This window comes from Populus euphratica, unplaced genomic scaffold (genome assembly GCF_000495115.2).
Source record: "Populus euphratica unplaced genomic scaffold, PopEup_1.0 scaffold18.1, whole genome shotgun sequence".
NCBI classification, from domain to species: Eukaryota; Viridiplantae; Streptophyta; class Magnoliopsida; order Malpighiales; family Salicaceae; genus Populus; species Populus euphratica.
In genome coordinates, this window is record NW_011499881.1 from 259452 (window position 1) to 277247 (window position 17796).

The window sequence follows — 17796 nt, forward strand, 5'->3', positions numbered from 1 at the left end:
TTTTTTTTCAATGTAAAGAAAGAATGTCAAGGCAATGTAAGTGTTTCTAAAAAAGTAAAAGAAATTTGAAACTCGGGTCATTGATTTAATTAGGTTTAATAAATTTAACTAATTTAATAACACAAATAAAAAAGAATACAACAATGATAGATAAAGTTATATATATTTGACTTGTTAGCCTGAATAAACTTAAATTTAAATATGTGACTTGACTGAAACACCAGAGTATTCCCATTAATAACAAATTGAATAAAATCATCAAGGTTAATCATCAAATAAATCAATATTAAAGAACAAAACTAAAAAAAATATTTTTTTAGTTTCAACAAAAAAAACTTAAGTCCAATCAGGTTAATTTGTTAACCTCAAGATCATGAGTATAAAATTAGGATAACTCCATGGAAAAGAAAGTAAAAAACAAAACATGAAAATTGATTTTCAATCAAACAAATATCGAATGGTAAAATTAAAATAAGAAATCAACTTAAAAAAAACAAATGTTGAAGAATCTTATCTGAAAAAAAAAATTAAATAAGAATGTGAAAATTTCATAGAAAGTAAAATACAAAAATTTAGATCTGAATTTCTAGCAAGAAAAATATCAAAAGGTAAAATTGAAGAAAAAAATATAATCCTAAAAAATATATAAAAAAAGAAGAAGCTATAATCTGAGTCTACCTGAATCAACATATAAAATTTACAATTTGATTGTGATGCAGGGCAATCTAATTAAAAATAAATTAAATAAAATTATGAAATTTAATTATCAAATAATTTCTAATTAAAAAAATACAAAAAAAACAACTTAAAAAAAGAAAGAGAAAAATAAATGGATGAATATTCTAAGTTTGGGTTAATCTTATAAAATTACAATCTGTGAAATTCTTATTTTAGCTTAATCAATAAACTTAATTTTTAATTAATTTAATGTTAAATAATAAAATAATAAAATAAATTGATTTTTAAAAAATTTAAAATAAAAAATAGCAATAAAAAAATAAAAAATAAATATGATATGAAAAAAATAAGAAAGAATGAAATCATAAAAAATAATTAATTTTAAAAATTATTCTAAATAAAATAAATAACTATAAAAAAATAAATTAATTTAATATATAAAGAAATTAAAAAGAATAAAGTTAGAAAAATAATCTAAAATGTTAAATTATTTTATATAATACAAGAAAATTCACATTTCCAAATGAGTGCTGATGCAGATTCCACGTGCGGTGGCTTGTACTGGCGGCTTTAGCCATGAGAGCAGTAATCTCTGAACGATTAAATACAAATCTTTTGGGGCCATGTTTGATTTCCCCACGGAACTGCACGCCCCGCCCATGCAATCACGTGTGAAATGGACGTGTAAACAATTATTTTTCTTAACAATATTTATATTTATTGAATCATAGATAACTTCTAAATAAATTTTATTACAATAAAAAATTATTATTTTAATAATAATTTAGTAGTCTCATTGTGATAAAAAATCAAAAAGATAAAAAATCCATTTAAAGAATTTAGTAGTCTCATTGTGATAAAAAATCCATTTAAACAAGTTTAATATTTTTTTATTTTTAAGAATTATTAAGTTATTTAATTATGTTAAAAAATATGATAAGAGTGATTTATCTAAATATATTTGGAAATAACCAATTGATTATATATATAAAAAATCATATTATTTTTAATAGTAATGTTATTGGTCTTTTTAGAATGGAAAAATAATTATTTTATTGTTACATTCTCCGGTATAATGATTTTTAGGTTTTTTTTTTAATTTTAATTATAATCCATGCATCAAAAGAACAAATGTCAGGATCGCATGCCAGCTTTCCAGACATAATTAAGTACTTGATACAACGTTGCTGCTTCTGCAATCTTGTGTGAAAGGCACGCCCCTTTTGCCAAGCCACTACAATCAAAGAAACTTGTCTGGATTCTATAGCTGCAGGCAGGAATTGTTTTAACATTTCTGTATCAGGATTTTTAAAATGTCAGAGAGGACGCATTTGATTCGAGCGTCAAAATATTCAGCCCCGTGATCATTACATTCGATGGAAGAATTGCCTTTGAGTCGGCGCCTGCGGGCGGATAAAAATGAGTTGAGGTTTGAGACAGTGAGTTCGTGAGTAGCAGCGGCGTTTCAGTGGCTTTGACAAGGTGATCCTGATCACATAATTCCGTGGGCAAAAGAGAAGTAGTTGTGAAGTGTAAGATACCGGCATGAACGCGTCCACAATAGAGAGCTTCAGGGTCCTTAGGCGTGAAGCGGCGTCGGAGAGTATATGTGCTTGCAACAAAATCCGGGCAGTACACAACATCTGCAGCCCCTTTAACAAATCTTCCCGATTGAATGTAAACCTCTTTTGCTGATGCACTATGGCCAGTTGACTTATTCATAATAGTACATAAAAGAGGAATGATTTTGGTGAACATTTCCAACAGATTCAAAATCATGTCCAGCTTCTCAATAAAAACCAAAAAAGTAATGATCAAATTCGTATTATGAACTATGCTAAGACATGCATTTTAAAGTGCATGATCGATCATAATCATGCAAAATTTTCAATTTCGCCCCTTTGTTTTGCGCATTTAATTTAAACTGGTAACATAAACCTCAGACAATCAATTGCATCTAAACTATTTATCAAGAGATTAAAGTGCATGATCGATCATAATCATGCAACATTTTCAATTTCGCCCCTTCGTTTTGCGCATTTAATTTAAACTGGTAATATAAACCTCGGACAATCAATTGGATCTAAACTATTTATCAAGAGACTATTCGATTTGCACGTGTAAGCTTACTTCATGTCTCTCTTCACCGCTAGAAGGGAGGCCATAGAAATCTGCCAAGTGGGCCAGAGCTTCCGAGTTGTTTTCACAAATTTTCCACAGGGATGCAACCTCTCCTTTAGAGACAGTACCCCAATTCTCACAATCACCAAGAAAGTCTAAGAGCTTCTGGTAGTATGAGTCATAGTTCATCACAAGGAAGGGAACTGGAAGCTCTGATCCAATTCTTTGTAGTTGAATCAGTGTTAAAATCTCAAACATCTCATCTAAAGTACCAATTCCACCAGGAAGAGCAACTACAGCAGTCCTATCTGAACAACTACTCCTAACAGCAGCATCCACCAAACCATGCTTTCTTGCAGAAAAAAACCTACATTTTATTCAGAATGATTCGTGCAATTGTTAAGCCACCAAAACCATGATGATTATTGTCCAGCAACTGCAACATTTACCTGCATGTAAGATAAGTTTCTGACGGTAGGTAAGAATGAAAATTTGACGCCGTCCATTCGCCAGCTTCTTTAGCTATCTTAAATCCACCTACAGGCTTTCCTGCTTCAAGTGCGCCTTTAGTAGCAGCATCCATTAGGCCCGGACCAGCCCCAGTCCATGATGTGCAGTCCAAAAGATTTGCAACCTGCAGATTACACATGTAAAAGTCATTAAAATCCATTATGGAAATTTCATCCAAGGTGTTTCTTGAAAATGTTGAAAGCCAATAATTATGCATATTAATGTATGCTCTATAAAAATATATAGGAACACGACAAGCAGGACAAGAATTGATATTACCTCTCTACCCAACTCTAGTGCTTGTGAATAATGTGGATGATCAGGTCCCATTCTTGAAGAACCCAAATAAACGACTCCCCTTCCAAGCCTATGTATGAGTTCATAGCATCTCCCTATCTCTTTTCTGATCTTCAAACACGAAAGCCAAATTATCAAACGAACATTTAACATTTTTTCACAACTTTATACAATCAAGTAAATGGTCAGCTAGTCAATATAGCAAACAACAGTAACCAGGAGCACAAGATTGACCTCTGCTACCAAATCGAAGTATTTTTTAAGGAGAATCCAACAAATATGTTATGTTGGATAGTAAAATTTCCATAGAAATGCCCACAGTGGAAAGAATATGGCCAGAAAAGGTATGATCTCAAATCATATCAGTGAGACACCACAAGCTACATTCCTGATATTCCCAAGAGATAGTCCAGGAGGAAAATCATTTTGTTATACAAACAGCATGAAACTTGGATGCCAGATAGGCTGAGTTGAAGGAAAGTTTTTCAATAATAAAACTTGGAATACTGTGGATTTTGCTTCACCGACCTGGACAGAAGGGACAACTGCAGACCCCATGTGAACTTCTAATAGCAGCTATAAATGAGACATCTTCAGATAACATAAAGTGGCCAGTAGAATTATTTCGTGGATCGTGGTTATCAAAGAAAGGGACCACCAAAGACTAACGGAACTTATGAGCAATAAGCATAGTGCTCAAGCCTTGCATAATTATTTTACAGAAAGATTCACCAGGAGAATCTGTAACTTGTCATAACATTTAGCTTCAATGGATTAAGCAAGGTAGCAGAAACCAAAATTTTGAAGTAAATGCACTCACTGAAGTGCTGAATCAAGCTTAACTAGTAGCCACATTAAGATGTTTTGATAGCTCCCTAAATTAAATCTTGACAAAAAAATAAGATTGCTGCAAGAATATCAACGTCTGGGAACTTAGAACGAGTTTCCTTATCCATTAATGCTTACATTGCCAAATAATTTGGATGTCCACTGTTTCTAAAAATTCTACAAAAGAAGCAACAGCTTATGTTAGAACAAACCCTACTGTTTAAAACCAAGTCCTCCAATTGCAGAAAGCAATGGCATTGCTTCCAATACTTTAATAATCAAGCATCGTCTGCTCAATATAGTCACTTTACCATTTCCATACTTTAAACTCCATTTCCAACACCAGCACTAGCTGGAAAACTACAACCTTCGTGTCGCATATTTTGCATCCCAAAACAAGTCCAAGAAATCTCCAAATCATTTTCATTCTCTCTGTCAAAGTTCTCCATTTCTATGTTGGTTACCTATCTTCTATTGCTTCTACTAACCATATTAGACTGCCTCACTATCCATACTCTATAAAGCAACCACAATCTACTGCCTAGAAAACAGTCGAAGAGAATAAAGAGAAGTTCATTACAAATTTATTAAGCATTTGCAATATACTAATAAATGACACAAACTGAAAGGCCAAAGACCCTAAAGCAGAAGCAGAACACTTGTGGAGGAAAAATGTACAAGAGAACAATTAGAAAGTGGGATTACCTCGGTTGGGCTTGTTCTCTCATCAAAGTCAACCAATTCACTCTTGCAGAGTGGAACTCTTATTTTGCAAGGCTTATTAAATTCTGAGCACATGGTGCTAAGATTAAGCCTCTCTTTTCTACATAAAGGTGGAAACTTTCCAGTATTCCTCACCAGAATATGAGAACCCAGTGAAAACCCAATTGAAAAACCCATCTTTGTATCTTCAATATGAATCAAGTTAAGTTAGTGTTGCTTCATACAAGGAAGTGGGCCTGGATGCTTTAACTGTAACTTACAAGAGACGTAAAATAGAAACAATGGAGGTCGGCTTTTGCAAGGTGGGAAATAAAGATTCTGGGTTTCAGCAACTTGCTTGCTGCCACTTGCTAAATAAAGCGATGATGCCTCAAAATCAAGCGGGTTGTCAGTGGAAGCTTATTGAACCACGAGTTTATTCCAAATAGAGATTGATTGATAGCAGACTTTGAAGGTTGGAATCTATAGCAGACAAATAGAGAAGGATAGGCAAACCTGCAAGTTTTATTAATTAGATTCCAAACGTTTCAAAAAACCTCTGAATCGTATGTTTTTTTTTAATTAAGACTTTTTAACAATTTGTCAAATTTTATTTTCAAATTAATACCAGGATAAATATGTACATTAGACTGGGAATGTCAGTGTTTATCAACTATTTTACCCTTTATGTTTAAATTTTTTTTTATTATTATTATTGCACACACCCTTGCGATGATTTAGACAAATTTACAACATTAAAAAATCATCAAACAAGCAAGGAAATGATTCACAAAGGTTAAGAATGAAGAACTTTTAAATATAATGGTTCTCTTAAAGTAACCAATTAATCTTACGATGTATTAATTATTATTATTATTTTTTATTTGAGAATGATGAAAGTTGGATGACTGTTCGGAGTGTGATAATAATTATGTTTAAAGTACTTTTTATTTATAAATATATTAAAATAATAAATTTTTATTATTTTTTAAAATTTATTTTTAATATTATCATATTAAAATAATTTAAAAAAAATTAAAAAAAATTAATTTTAAATAAACATTATTTTAAACACACTCTAAATGAATATTTGACGCTACGGTGGACACCACTTTTCAAACTTGTTTGATGACGTGATTTGATGCTAGAGATTAAGCTGTAAATCACTAACAGTGTAAATTGACTAAAGAGCATGTTTGAGAAATATAGGAAACATTAGGGACTTGATTGATGAAATTTATAGTTTGGGATGCAATTGAGAAAGAGTATATGAATTTGGAGCTAAAATGAGGTTTTTAAAAAATATCCCACTTGCTGGCTTTATATATATATATATATATGATCCATAAAAAATCCCAATTCTATCATATATTAGATAGTATTTATAACTATAATAATATTTTTTGTTTGAAAATATATATTAAAATTTTATTTTTAATATTAATACATTAAACAATTTAAATGAATAAAAAAATAATATAAAACAAAAGAATTTAAAAACTTTCAAAAACATTTTTTGAGCTCAAAAACAAGCGTAAGAAGCACAATCCACACCCGCAGAAGGTTCCACTTTTACACAATAAAATACATATGATACATGCGAATAAGAAATGAGATCAAAGTACTTGTAGATACACAAGACGAGGGCTAAAATGAAGACAGTTCTTAGATCACCTGTGATCTGTAGCTCCTTCATGAGTTACAGCGGAAACTAACAAAATTACTAGTTTTATACTCCCTTCATCATCAACGTGAGTCCAGCTACTAACTCTTGGTCTGACCCAGCATACAGTCCCCGTGCAAATGGCAGCTGCCAGCTACATTGCTGCACAAAGATATCACCACCTGAACACCTTTACGCTGGCATGAGAATATCAAACTCTGGAGCATAATGACCATCTTGCTGCTCCCAGACCAATCAATGGAATTGAATAATTTATACATATGGATTGATATCTAGCTGGACAATGTTAAGGTGGGTATTGCACAGGGAACAAGGACTGCTTCACTACTCGCAGCTTTAGTTGCGGCAATCTCTTCTAAGCGCTTCCAGGTGGCTTCTTGTTTTGTTTTGAACTCCTCTGCCTTTGCTTCGTTTTCTTGAAACCGGCACAAGCACTGCTCGAACAGCTCGGGGTCAGCATCAGCAAAAATCTTGCGAACATTAACTGTTAAGCTCTGCACCACCTGATTCCAGTGGTTACGTCCATTTTTCTCCAGGGCAGGGAAGATAATGGGGAGTATAGCTTTGCTGTTCTGTCTAATTAAGTTCTCGGTATGATCATTGTTCCACAAGTACAAAGCCCTTTCGGCCACCTGTAAGAGCAAGAGTCAGTAAACTCACCTTTGAAGTAGGAAGCTATTGCTGTGAATGATGCGGGAATTATAAGAGGTCGACCAAAATCAGAATACATTTTTTTGAGAAGAAAATGGTAAAACGGAAGATAATCATGACTTTACAACAACAGCAGACATCATTAAAGAGCCTCCTCAAGAAGAAGCCTCCGCTGAGAGGAAATTAATTCAGCAATGACGAAATTAATTCCAAAAAAAGGTGACCCTGCCACTGATAAAGCAATTCCCAAACCAAGAAGAAAGGATCAAAAACAGTTCCACAAAAACTACTTTACATGACAATGTAACCAATCTCCACATGCGTTCCATCTAGGGAACTAAAAATAACAAATGCTGCAAGCACAATCTGAAATTATCACCTTCACACCATGACTGCTTTACTGCACACCCACGAAACTGCCAGCACATACCCCAGTAGCCACCCACAACTCAATCACCCTAACAACACCTGTAGAGCCACCAAATTAATAACTACTCCCACTTGATACCGTCATTGTTATCACTCATGATACCATAATAGGCACACATACCATCATTTTTGCCAAGTCTAATTTCAAGGCTACCACTGATATGGAAATTATAATCACACATGGCCCACTGTTCAAATAAGTACATGTGGCAAAATCCAAACAATGGCCAGGAAACAGAAGCAAAAATGACACTTCATATACAGATCTTAACTGCCAGAGCATTCCAAGAAAGAACGCTTGATCCTAAAAATTGAAAAGCCCAAGGGAAGGGTTTTTTTTTCATTGTTCTCTACAAATCTCGAACTCTCGAGCTACTTGATTTGTCAAGAAAGAAGGCTTGATCCTAAAATCGGGGGCAATCATGATAGAACAAAGCTCAATGTTTAATTTAAATGAACTTTTAATTAAGGTTTATTAATTTGACTTTATTTGTTGGGTTTAATTTAATTATTATTAGGTATTTTATTTAGTGGGTTATAAGCCCAATCACTTGTTCTAGTTAAGGTTTAGTATTTACATCTTACTTTTCTAAATGTTACATAGTTTTTTATGATCAATGAAACTATTGTAGACTTTGCATATCTTCAATCCCCATTCTTCTCCTCTTTCTCCAAAAGTTTATTTCTTTCCTTGCTTTAATTCTTTTCTTTCTTGTCCTGCATCAAATTTGGTATCAAAGTCTAGTTTTAATTGTTCTTATAGAAGCTTCTTTCTTTCCCTACTTTAATTCTTTTATTTATTGTCCCGCATCAGAGATGCCATTTAATTTTCAAGGTTTGTCAACTAAAAATGCACTTAGTACTAACCTTCAACCTGAACTAATATTTATATGAAAAGAGAAGATTTTATAGAAAAAAGTTTACAAAAGATTGTTGGCGCACAAGGCATCATCCAGTCCAGCTAAGCAAGGATAAAAAACACAAAATCAAAGACATTCCGATTCGTTTTGAGTATCCGTGAGAGAAGTGCCCTAAAGACACCTGCAGCATGACCCCCCTAGGAAATGAGAAAAAACAATCCTAACCTGCAAGAATGGTCTGAACTAATAAAGAACAAGTAGTGCCCCCCTCTCAGCATAGGGTACAAACATGTATATTATATATTGCACACACCCTTGTGATGATTTAGACAAGTTTACAACATTCAAGAAATCATCAAACAAGCAAGGAAATGATTCATAAAGGTTAAGAATGAAGAACTTCTAAATATAACGGTCATCGACTATGACTATCAAGATTTTGTAATAGGCTCCAACAATTGATATCAGAGCTTGTGCTCTTACTAAAGGACTTCACTGTGTTAGAGTCAAAGATCATCGACGTTAATGAATTAGATTTTGTAGATCAATAGTATATGAAGATAATATAGACTCATCTAGCTCAAACTTCATTTGATGTGAGTTTTGATGACTTAATTACCTTATGTGAAGCCTTACATAAAAAGAACAAGATGTATAGAAAGATTAATAAAAAACTTGGAAAAGATGCATGAAAATTTGAAAACTGAAAATAATAATTTGCTTGAAAAATGTGATAGATTAACAGAAGTAAATGAATCATTATGTGGTATTGTTAGTTGTTCCTCATCATTAAAGGATTTGAAAAATGAAAATGGTGCTCTTAGAAAACAAGTTGAAGACTTCACTTCAACTTTAGCCAAGTTTACTCAAGATAGAGATAACTTGGATGTTTTGTTAGGAGGACAAAACAAGAGCCTAAATAAAAGTGGTTTAGGTTTTAATTGTGAACAGAAACAAAAATCCAATGAGCATGTTAATCAATCTATCATGTATAGTAAATTTTCTATATGTAATTTTTGCAATAAGAAGGGTTATTTATCGCATAAATATAGATTAAAAAAATATCATTCCTAAAAATATGATGTGGGTACCGAAAGGTACAATGCCTAACAAACAAGGACTCAATGTTAAAAAGGATATCTAAAAATGCTTGTCGCAGGAATTCTAGGAATGGAGGAGCAAGGAAAGGGTTCCAACAAAGAAGGAACACTAGTCATGAACAAGCAAGGCCTCAATTCCATAATTGACAAATGAGAGGCAACTTGCAAAGGAAAAACCAATGGCAAAGGCAAGAAAAGCCTTACTTCCATAAAAGCCAAGTTGAAAGAAACCCACAGTGGAAGAATGATGGTAGAAGAAATGTGTCACAATGACGTTTAAGGCCTCATCAACATAAAACATCCCTAATTCTCTTAACTTTACGGCATTATAAATATGATCTCTTCCAATATTATGTTCATCCTTATATTCTATAATATTCACATCAAAACCAATGAAAATCTTAGTTCTAATGGCTCCACATGCTAAAGTCCTTCCATTCATTTGAAAACATTGCTCATATGCTTCAAAATCATGTAAGCTAAATCAAATAGTTTTCCATCCACGCTAAAGTCCTTATTTACATTCATTTGATAACATTGCTCATATGCTTCAAAATCATGTAAGCTAAATCAAATGGTTTTCCATCCACAATACAAGTCGTAGTCCACAGATCTATAAATTTTAATTTTTTTTTATGCCCTCCTTTAGGCAACAAATTCAACTAACTATAGAATGCAAAATATACATATTACAAGATAAAGACATTGCAATAGCTCTTTTTGCATCATCTAAAATTCTCCCAAAAACTAATCTCATTTGCTCAAAGAGATGTTGGAGTCTTTCATGCTTCAATAACTTGGTGAGAGGCAAAAGTTCTAGTAAAATCTCCCCTAAGAATCTCCAAAATTTGAACTAGGACATTTGAATTTAAATATATTTTAACTACATGGGTATAACTACTAATATAAATATCATCATCTTTCTCTTCAACACTCAAATTTGCATAAAACATCAATATGACATTTATATTAACTATTCCAGCCAATATTCTCAAAGTAATTTAACACATTCATCCTTCTAAAATCACCTTAATCCACATATCTTGGTTGAGCAATTTGTCTGGTTTTGAAATCTTCATTGTATCTTTGTTTTGCATCTTTGAAAACAAAGAGATAGTCATAGAATCTTTGAACACTCCTCCTTGATGGGATCTTCACTCTAGGCATTGTTCTTCAATAGGAATTTGAGAGAATACAAAGTTGGATTTTTTATTTTATAGGTGTTTGAACACAAATAATCCTCATATAGATGATTCCAAGGAGTTTTGAGTTAGGATTTAGTGTTTAATTGAAGTATAAAAACTTTAGGGAAGGTTTTTGGGGGTTTAGGGCTTGTAGAAAGAGAGGAATACTAGTGAAATTGAAAGAAGTTGGGTTTTTGAAGAGAGAAGGGCTGATGCAGTTTTTATACTGCACAAAACAGTCTGATCGTTTTGATAATCGGTTAGACTGATTTGGAGAAATGGTCAGACCATCTTTTGAAATGATCTCGTTGTTTTGCCTACAGCCCAAAATCTTGATTTTTCACGTTTTCACTTGTTTCTTCTACAATTCAATCCTACTTATCCTAACCATATTTCTCCACATATATGGTAATCTAAACCTCAAAAAGTCACATCAAACAACTCAAATTTTGATGATTGATTGATTCTCATATTGCTCAAGTTTTAACACTTGCATGCACAAACAATGCAAGCATATAGTTCATGTTTAAATGTTACTGCCATGCTTGTAGTGTGTCAAACAAAATTAACTAAACTAAAATAAATGAACTACAGTTTATATCACTAACCTCTAATAGTAGTTTCCTACTAGGTTGAATGGCATCACCATTGGTTGTTGAAAGGCTTGTCCATTCTTCCAAAAACCTTGTGGAATCATTTTGGTGCTTGGTGATGATATCTATATTTTGGTCGAAATCTTGGCATTGGCTTCATGTACCCTTGATCTCCGTGTACCAGATACACATTTCTTTATGGCCTTGTATATCGTTGAGATCGATATACAGTTTTTCTTAGTCCTTGGTTGATATTTTGGATCATAAGATTTGTCCTTCCAAAAGACCTTGTGTTTTGGCCAAGAGTAAAGAAGGAAGTGGAAAAAACAGCCACCAGAGCAAAACCTTGCATTTTTTGGGTACACAGGCCGCTCATTAATGGGGGCGGTGTCATAGGAATAAAACTCCGACTTGGAAGCAAGATTTTGGTCGCCATATATTGCTGGACAAAAATCAGAGAAGCATTCGCGCATGTCCCAGTGAACATCAAGCACAACCTACTTTTTAGAATTAATTAATATTTTATATATGCCTAAATACTAAATCGCCCCATATCATACTTGATGATCACAAAAAACCTAAATGGGAAACACATGAAAACCCCTTGACCCAAGGCAAAGACAATTAATTCAAGGACCTTTCAGTAATTTTATTGTGCATTTGAAATGAAAAATAAAAAATTTCTATGCCAATCAACGTATGATTTTTTGTCTCTAAGGATATATTAGTCATTAAACTATGCAAAAACTATGAAAAGACTATTATACCACCAAGGCCAAGGTCCACTGTGTTATGTTTTTAAGTAGAAAATAGTCATTTTAGTATTCCAATCCACAATGCCAATAAGTTTATAGCAAGAATAAAAAAAACACTACAGTAATTCTACTACCCTTTTTAGTTTCTTTTAATTTAGTAAAATCCTCTTAGCGTCCCCAGCATAACCCTTTTAAAGAGGATCAGTTCAGTAGACAACTAGTCATCCAAGATAATATGGTTATCATCAGTCATAAGAAAAAGATAAGGAGAACCCAAATCTACAACTATTTCTCCATTATTGTCTGGAAGATATTATTTGAATGCTACTTCACAATTTTTCCACAAAAATCCAATGCACAGGAAGATACCTAGATGTTTCTTTGCACCTCAGGGAATATAATAGACCTCCATATAAGCCCAGGAATCAAAATTCACAAGCTCAGTAACCCCAAGCCAGGAAAAACAATGTTCTTCCTGTTCCCTGACACAAAGTCAGTAAAAGAAAAGCCAGCAGAAGAATGATAACTATAATCTTTTGCCAATTTGATCCCAAGAAATACAATCTCAATGTGTATATATGCATTATTTTCTAAGGCATAAATCAAAGCTAACCAAAATAATTTGACCACGAAAAAATTTATGCCTTAGATTGCATAAACACTTACTAAAGCACCATATTAGAATGACAGAAAACGGCACAAAGATATTTGAAAGGGACAAAAATCTAAACAGCTTACCGATAGCCTGGAAATGGAACTAAATCGAAAACAAAATGCAAATGCTTTAAGTTTTGACAGAAAATGTAAATCGCCATTTAGAGGGATGTTGTTAGTTCTATCTCTTTAGTGATACTAATAATTATAATGAATCATTGATTGCAAAGACAGGTGCAGACACTTCAGACGCAGAGGATGATTTAGTGTCAGATGATAACAATTTGACATGGGTGATGTGGCTAGAGCATCTGAAGCTGGAGAAGTGAGAACTGCAGAGTAAACATGATTGAGAACAACTGAGAAGGCATCAAATTCTCAAAGTATAAAGGGATCAAAATCTATAGAAGCACATTTTGGCTTGAAAGATTATTATTTGGATGAAGTGGAAGATTGAGAGGAGAGCATGGAAGAGCAGAGCATTAGCTCCTTAAATTATTGTATCTCATCTTTAAAGACTTGTTTAATTCAATGTTAATATGGTTATCTATGATGTGATATTTCACTTGCAGCTTTGATTAATTGATTTTACTGTAGTCACGTATACTTTCATTAGTAGCATCTCTCTTGACTGAGGCAAGCACCTAAGCTCACGCTTGGCACCTCAAGCGCTAGCAGACCTTGTCACTTTAAGGTGCCTTGCACTTTGACAACACTGAATGTGACCATGTAGGACCATTCCTCCTACTATGACCGAAAGGATGCAGATGTCTCAAACATTTGAAAAGCATTTACCATGAAAGAAATAGACAAAAAGTTCTCGATGCATGTTTCCACATATAGAAGTTAATTTCATGAAGGAAACGAAAAATTCTCAAAGTAGGTGAAGATATTTTATGGTTTATTACCTGGAAGTGTGAACTGCTCAAGCAATGAGCTACTTGACGAAACAGGGGTACCATACATCTTTGAAATTCTGCAGGCTGAGTTGCTTCTAAGACTTCCTCCAGCTCACTTAGGAACATGACCTCCTTGGAACTATTAGTAACTGGCCAGTATTTTAATAAACCCCTTATAACAGTATCAGTAAGCTTGCAGTCTTTCTCAACGAACTGTGTAATGCAGTATGATAATTGCTGGTGGTACATTGGTAAACACCTTGGCTTGTGAAGAGGGATCAACGCCCGAACAAGGAACAATTTGTGTTCTTCTTTTAGCGGCAAAGCAAACCCATTGATTATGCTACCCAAAACCTCTAAAAGCTCAGCAATCCCATTATGCTTCTCCGTTTCAAAAATAAAACGGAAGAAGATATTATTGATAGCCTTCCTGATGAATGGGCGATGCACCATAAATTTTCCATAGATACGATGTAGAATTGTCTTCAGATACTCTCTCTCCCTTGGATCCTCAGAATCAAAGAGATCTAACAACTTGAGAACAAATGCGTGATCAACATACCTCTTAGCCAACTTTGCATCTGTCTCGGGTGATGCTACAAATCTAAGAAAGAATTCATACACGATCTGGAGGTGTGGCCATGCCGGGTCCATCATGGGCTCCTCTTCTTCTAAATCAAAGGCCTCTGATAACTTATTCTCCCGGGGGTGTGGAGTAAGCGGCCTAAACAAATTAACTGATACCATCTTTATAACTTCTTGCATGACAGTTTCCGTGAACTTCCCATTTGCAGAAGTAACATAATCCACAAGCTCAAGCAGAGTCTGGCGCTTGATGTCCTTTTCTTTCAAATTCTTAGTAGGGTCAGTGAAGTCGAACACCAAACAACACAAGTTGAGCTTTCTAATAAACAAGTTTTGCTTCTCAGAGTTTGGGACATCCCTAAATCCAGGCAATGCTTCATACGGAGCAGACACTGAACCGCCATTCAGCTTCGGATTCACCACCTGGGTAGGCTTCATTCCATGACTATAACCTAACTGCGGAGCAGAATCAGGACCAGGAGGAGACGAATTGTTTAAAGTTCCGGGCCTGTTGCTCTGAAAATCACCAGTGCTTTTAGAAGCAGATGAAGTACTTGAAGGGGCAACAGATGGACCCCCAAATTCGCGATTCTCAGATGACTTGGAAGGCTTCTTCGGAAGCCTACCAAGTATTTGTTTGATCATAACTAAAAAATCTTCTACTCACACAAGGATCAAAGTTACCGTTAAACCCAGGTGTATACAGATTGTCCTCCGAAGCAGGTTTCAGTCCATTAAAGGACAGTACAAACCCAACCTCAAAATCAGAGAAGAGCAGCCAGATGCATGGAATCCATATCAAAGGAAACCACAGAAGAAACCAAACCCAGTATTTCTATCTTAAATTAAACAAAACCCAGAAGCATTTTTTATTACAGAAATCACATCATCGACTCGGTTGTCTGTCCTTCACGGCTCTCTAAAAAGATAAAAGAAAATCCAAAAATGGGAATCGAGAGAGACCATTTGACTTGAAATTCAAAAAAAAAAAAAAAATTAAAGAAAGCAGATGCAGAGAGTGAAGCTATTGAAAATCATATGAATACACACAGACACATCAGAGTAACTCCTCTGTTGAATTCTTGCAGAGCGAAAAATAGCTGAATCAGACATCTCATCTGGGTTCGATCACAAACAACAAAGTAGCATTTATTATAATATTTGACAAAATCAAAATCCAAACATTAAGGCGATGGAAAGTAAACAGAAAAACAAAAAGAAGAAGAATGTTTGATGCTACTTACAGAAGCAGCAGTGACTTCAACAAGAAGCACAGCTATGAAAAAAGCTTTTCCTTTTTTTTTTCTTTTTCCTCGATTACTTTGGGCCAGAGATGAGACAAACACAGAGAGACCAAAGTGACCAAACACAAAGTGGCTTGGGGAGATCAAAGTGACCAAACCAACCCTTAACATTCACAGTTTCTAATCTTGTATCCATCCGAACAGTGGTTTTAAGGATAATTAATAATATTATTAACAGTAACAATAAAATATTTAGGTGTGTTTTTCAATACTTTGTATTAAGAACTATTTATCGTAAGGCTTAATGTCTAACACGTATCTATTAGACATGATTAAGGTTCGGAATAGCTTCTTAGTTATTGAAAAAAATCAACAAAGTTCTTGGGCAGTTACCACAAACTTAATCCTGGGGACCATGTTAAATATGGAAAACCATCTGCATCACAAGCCGCTTTCCATCGTGTTCTTCTTTTCTATTTTGTTTTTTGACTTTTTTTTCAAGTTAATTTTTAAAAATAAAGGCTCTAGGCATTCAATCAACAACGAGAAGCTTGGCTACTAGATTGGATCCATGCTGTATATACAAAGTGTACTTATAATCAGAGATGCATGATTCAACTCAAAGTTCAAAACTTGCTTTATGTTTCAGACATCTTTAACTATCCTCGTTCTGAGGATTCTTTTTTTCAAGTTAAAGAAGCTTGCTTAGCTTGTTCTGATGTTGTTCAAATTAAACAAAGCAGGTCAAGAACCTAAAGTACTTTCAAGATCATACTGGTTTGTTTGTTATTGGTTTGAACCGAGGCAAGTAGGATCTTAGGGGGGACAATCTTATTGTATTTTCTTTATGATTAAAATTTAAAGATTCTTAATTTACCCATAACAACGGAAGCTAGCTCCATGTGATACGGCATGGTGAAGCTTCGAGGAATGGTTCCATGTTCGTGTGCAATCAAGTATCAAGGAGTCAAGATCAACATCATCACGAGTCATGAAATGGAATTTATTTACCCCTTTCGGTGTGTCACTTCAGTTTGTGAATAATACAAAGGATGATAATTCCTAGTGTCATATGGTGGAATTTACATCATTGCACCTTGATCGACAGGGTATTTCAATGATTGTTAGTTTATTTGGAATATATTTGATATTGTGGTAAATTTTATATTTATAAGTTAAAAAATTATTTTATAAAAATTATTTTTAATTGAATTAGTTTGATGTTTATATATATTTAATTAAAACTATGATTGAAATTGAAATTAAATAAAAAATAATTTAATGAGTATTTAATTAAAACTATGATTGAAATTGAAATTAAATAAAAAAAATTTAATGAGTTTGATTAAGAATTTTTTTAAGGTTAAAATAATTTAAAATAATATATATTAATATTTATTATTTTTAATTTAAATATTGTAGATTTATTGTTACTATATCATAAAATAAATAATATTTTATATAAAATATTTTTTATTATTTAATTAAACTATTTACAATTTTATAAAATATATCTGATAATAACTATAGTTTTTTTAATTTTTTAAATGTGTAACAACATCAAATAAAAAATCATTCGAAAATAAATTAGAATTGCAATCCAATTCTACAAATATTACGCTATTAAGTGAATAACTATAGTTTTTTTAATTTTTTAAACGTGTAACAACATCAAATAAAAAATCATCCGGAAATAAATTAGAATTGCGCTATTAAGCGATATCTATTTAATTTATATAATGTAATTGAATAATATTAAACATTAATTTTTTAAATAAAATATAATAAAAATAAAAAATTTATTTAATTATTTTATTTTACTATATTAATCTAATTCAATAAATCTAATTTTAAATTAAATTTAATCCGACCAGACACTGCCCATAGCAAAAGAAGAAGACACCCTCCATAGCAAAAAAAGAAGAGAAGCAGCTTCAAGCTACATACAATGACACTGTATTTTAAACACAAATAATAATAAAGTTCATCAATAATAAATAGCATTTGTTTTATTATCAAACA

General features: G+C 33.1%; 2 protein-coding genes across 2 annotated transcripts; both read right to left on the bottom strand.

Annotated features, from left to right (window-relative positions):
- Positions 1–2444: 2444 nt before the first annotated feature.
- Positions 2445–5696, bottom strand: LOC105129321 (Putative lysine decarboxylase family protein). Its single transcript, XM_011031321.1, has 5 exons — positions 5140–5696; positions 3589–3717; positions 3249–3433; positions 2783–3166; positions 2445–2656 (listed from the first exon to the last, which is right to left on the bottom strand). Coding segments are annotated over exons 1-5 (894 nt in total). The 5' UTR covers positions 5335–5696; the 3' UTR covers positions 2445–2655.
- A 974-nt stretch (positions 5697–6670) lies between these two features.
- LOC105129322 (serine/threonine protein phosphatase 2A 57 kDa regulatory subunit B' theta isoform-like) lies at positions 6671–16080 on the bottom strand. Its single transcript, XM_011031322.1, has 3 exons — positions 15775–16080; positions 13955–15648; positions 6671–7452 (listed from the first exon to the last, which is right to left on the bottom strand). Exons 2-3 carry the CDS (start codon positions 15173–15175, stop codon positions 7093–7095), a joined length of 1581 nt encoding a protein of 526 aa, XP_011029624.1. The 5' UTR covers positions 15176–15648; positions 15775–16080; the 3' UTR covers positions 6671–7092.
- Between the last annotated feature and the right edge of the window lie 1716 nt (positions 16081–17796).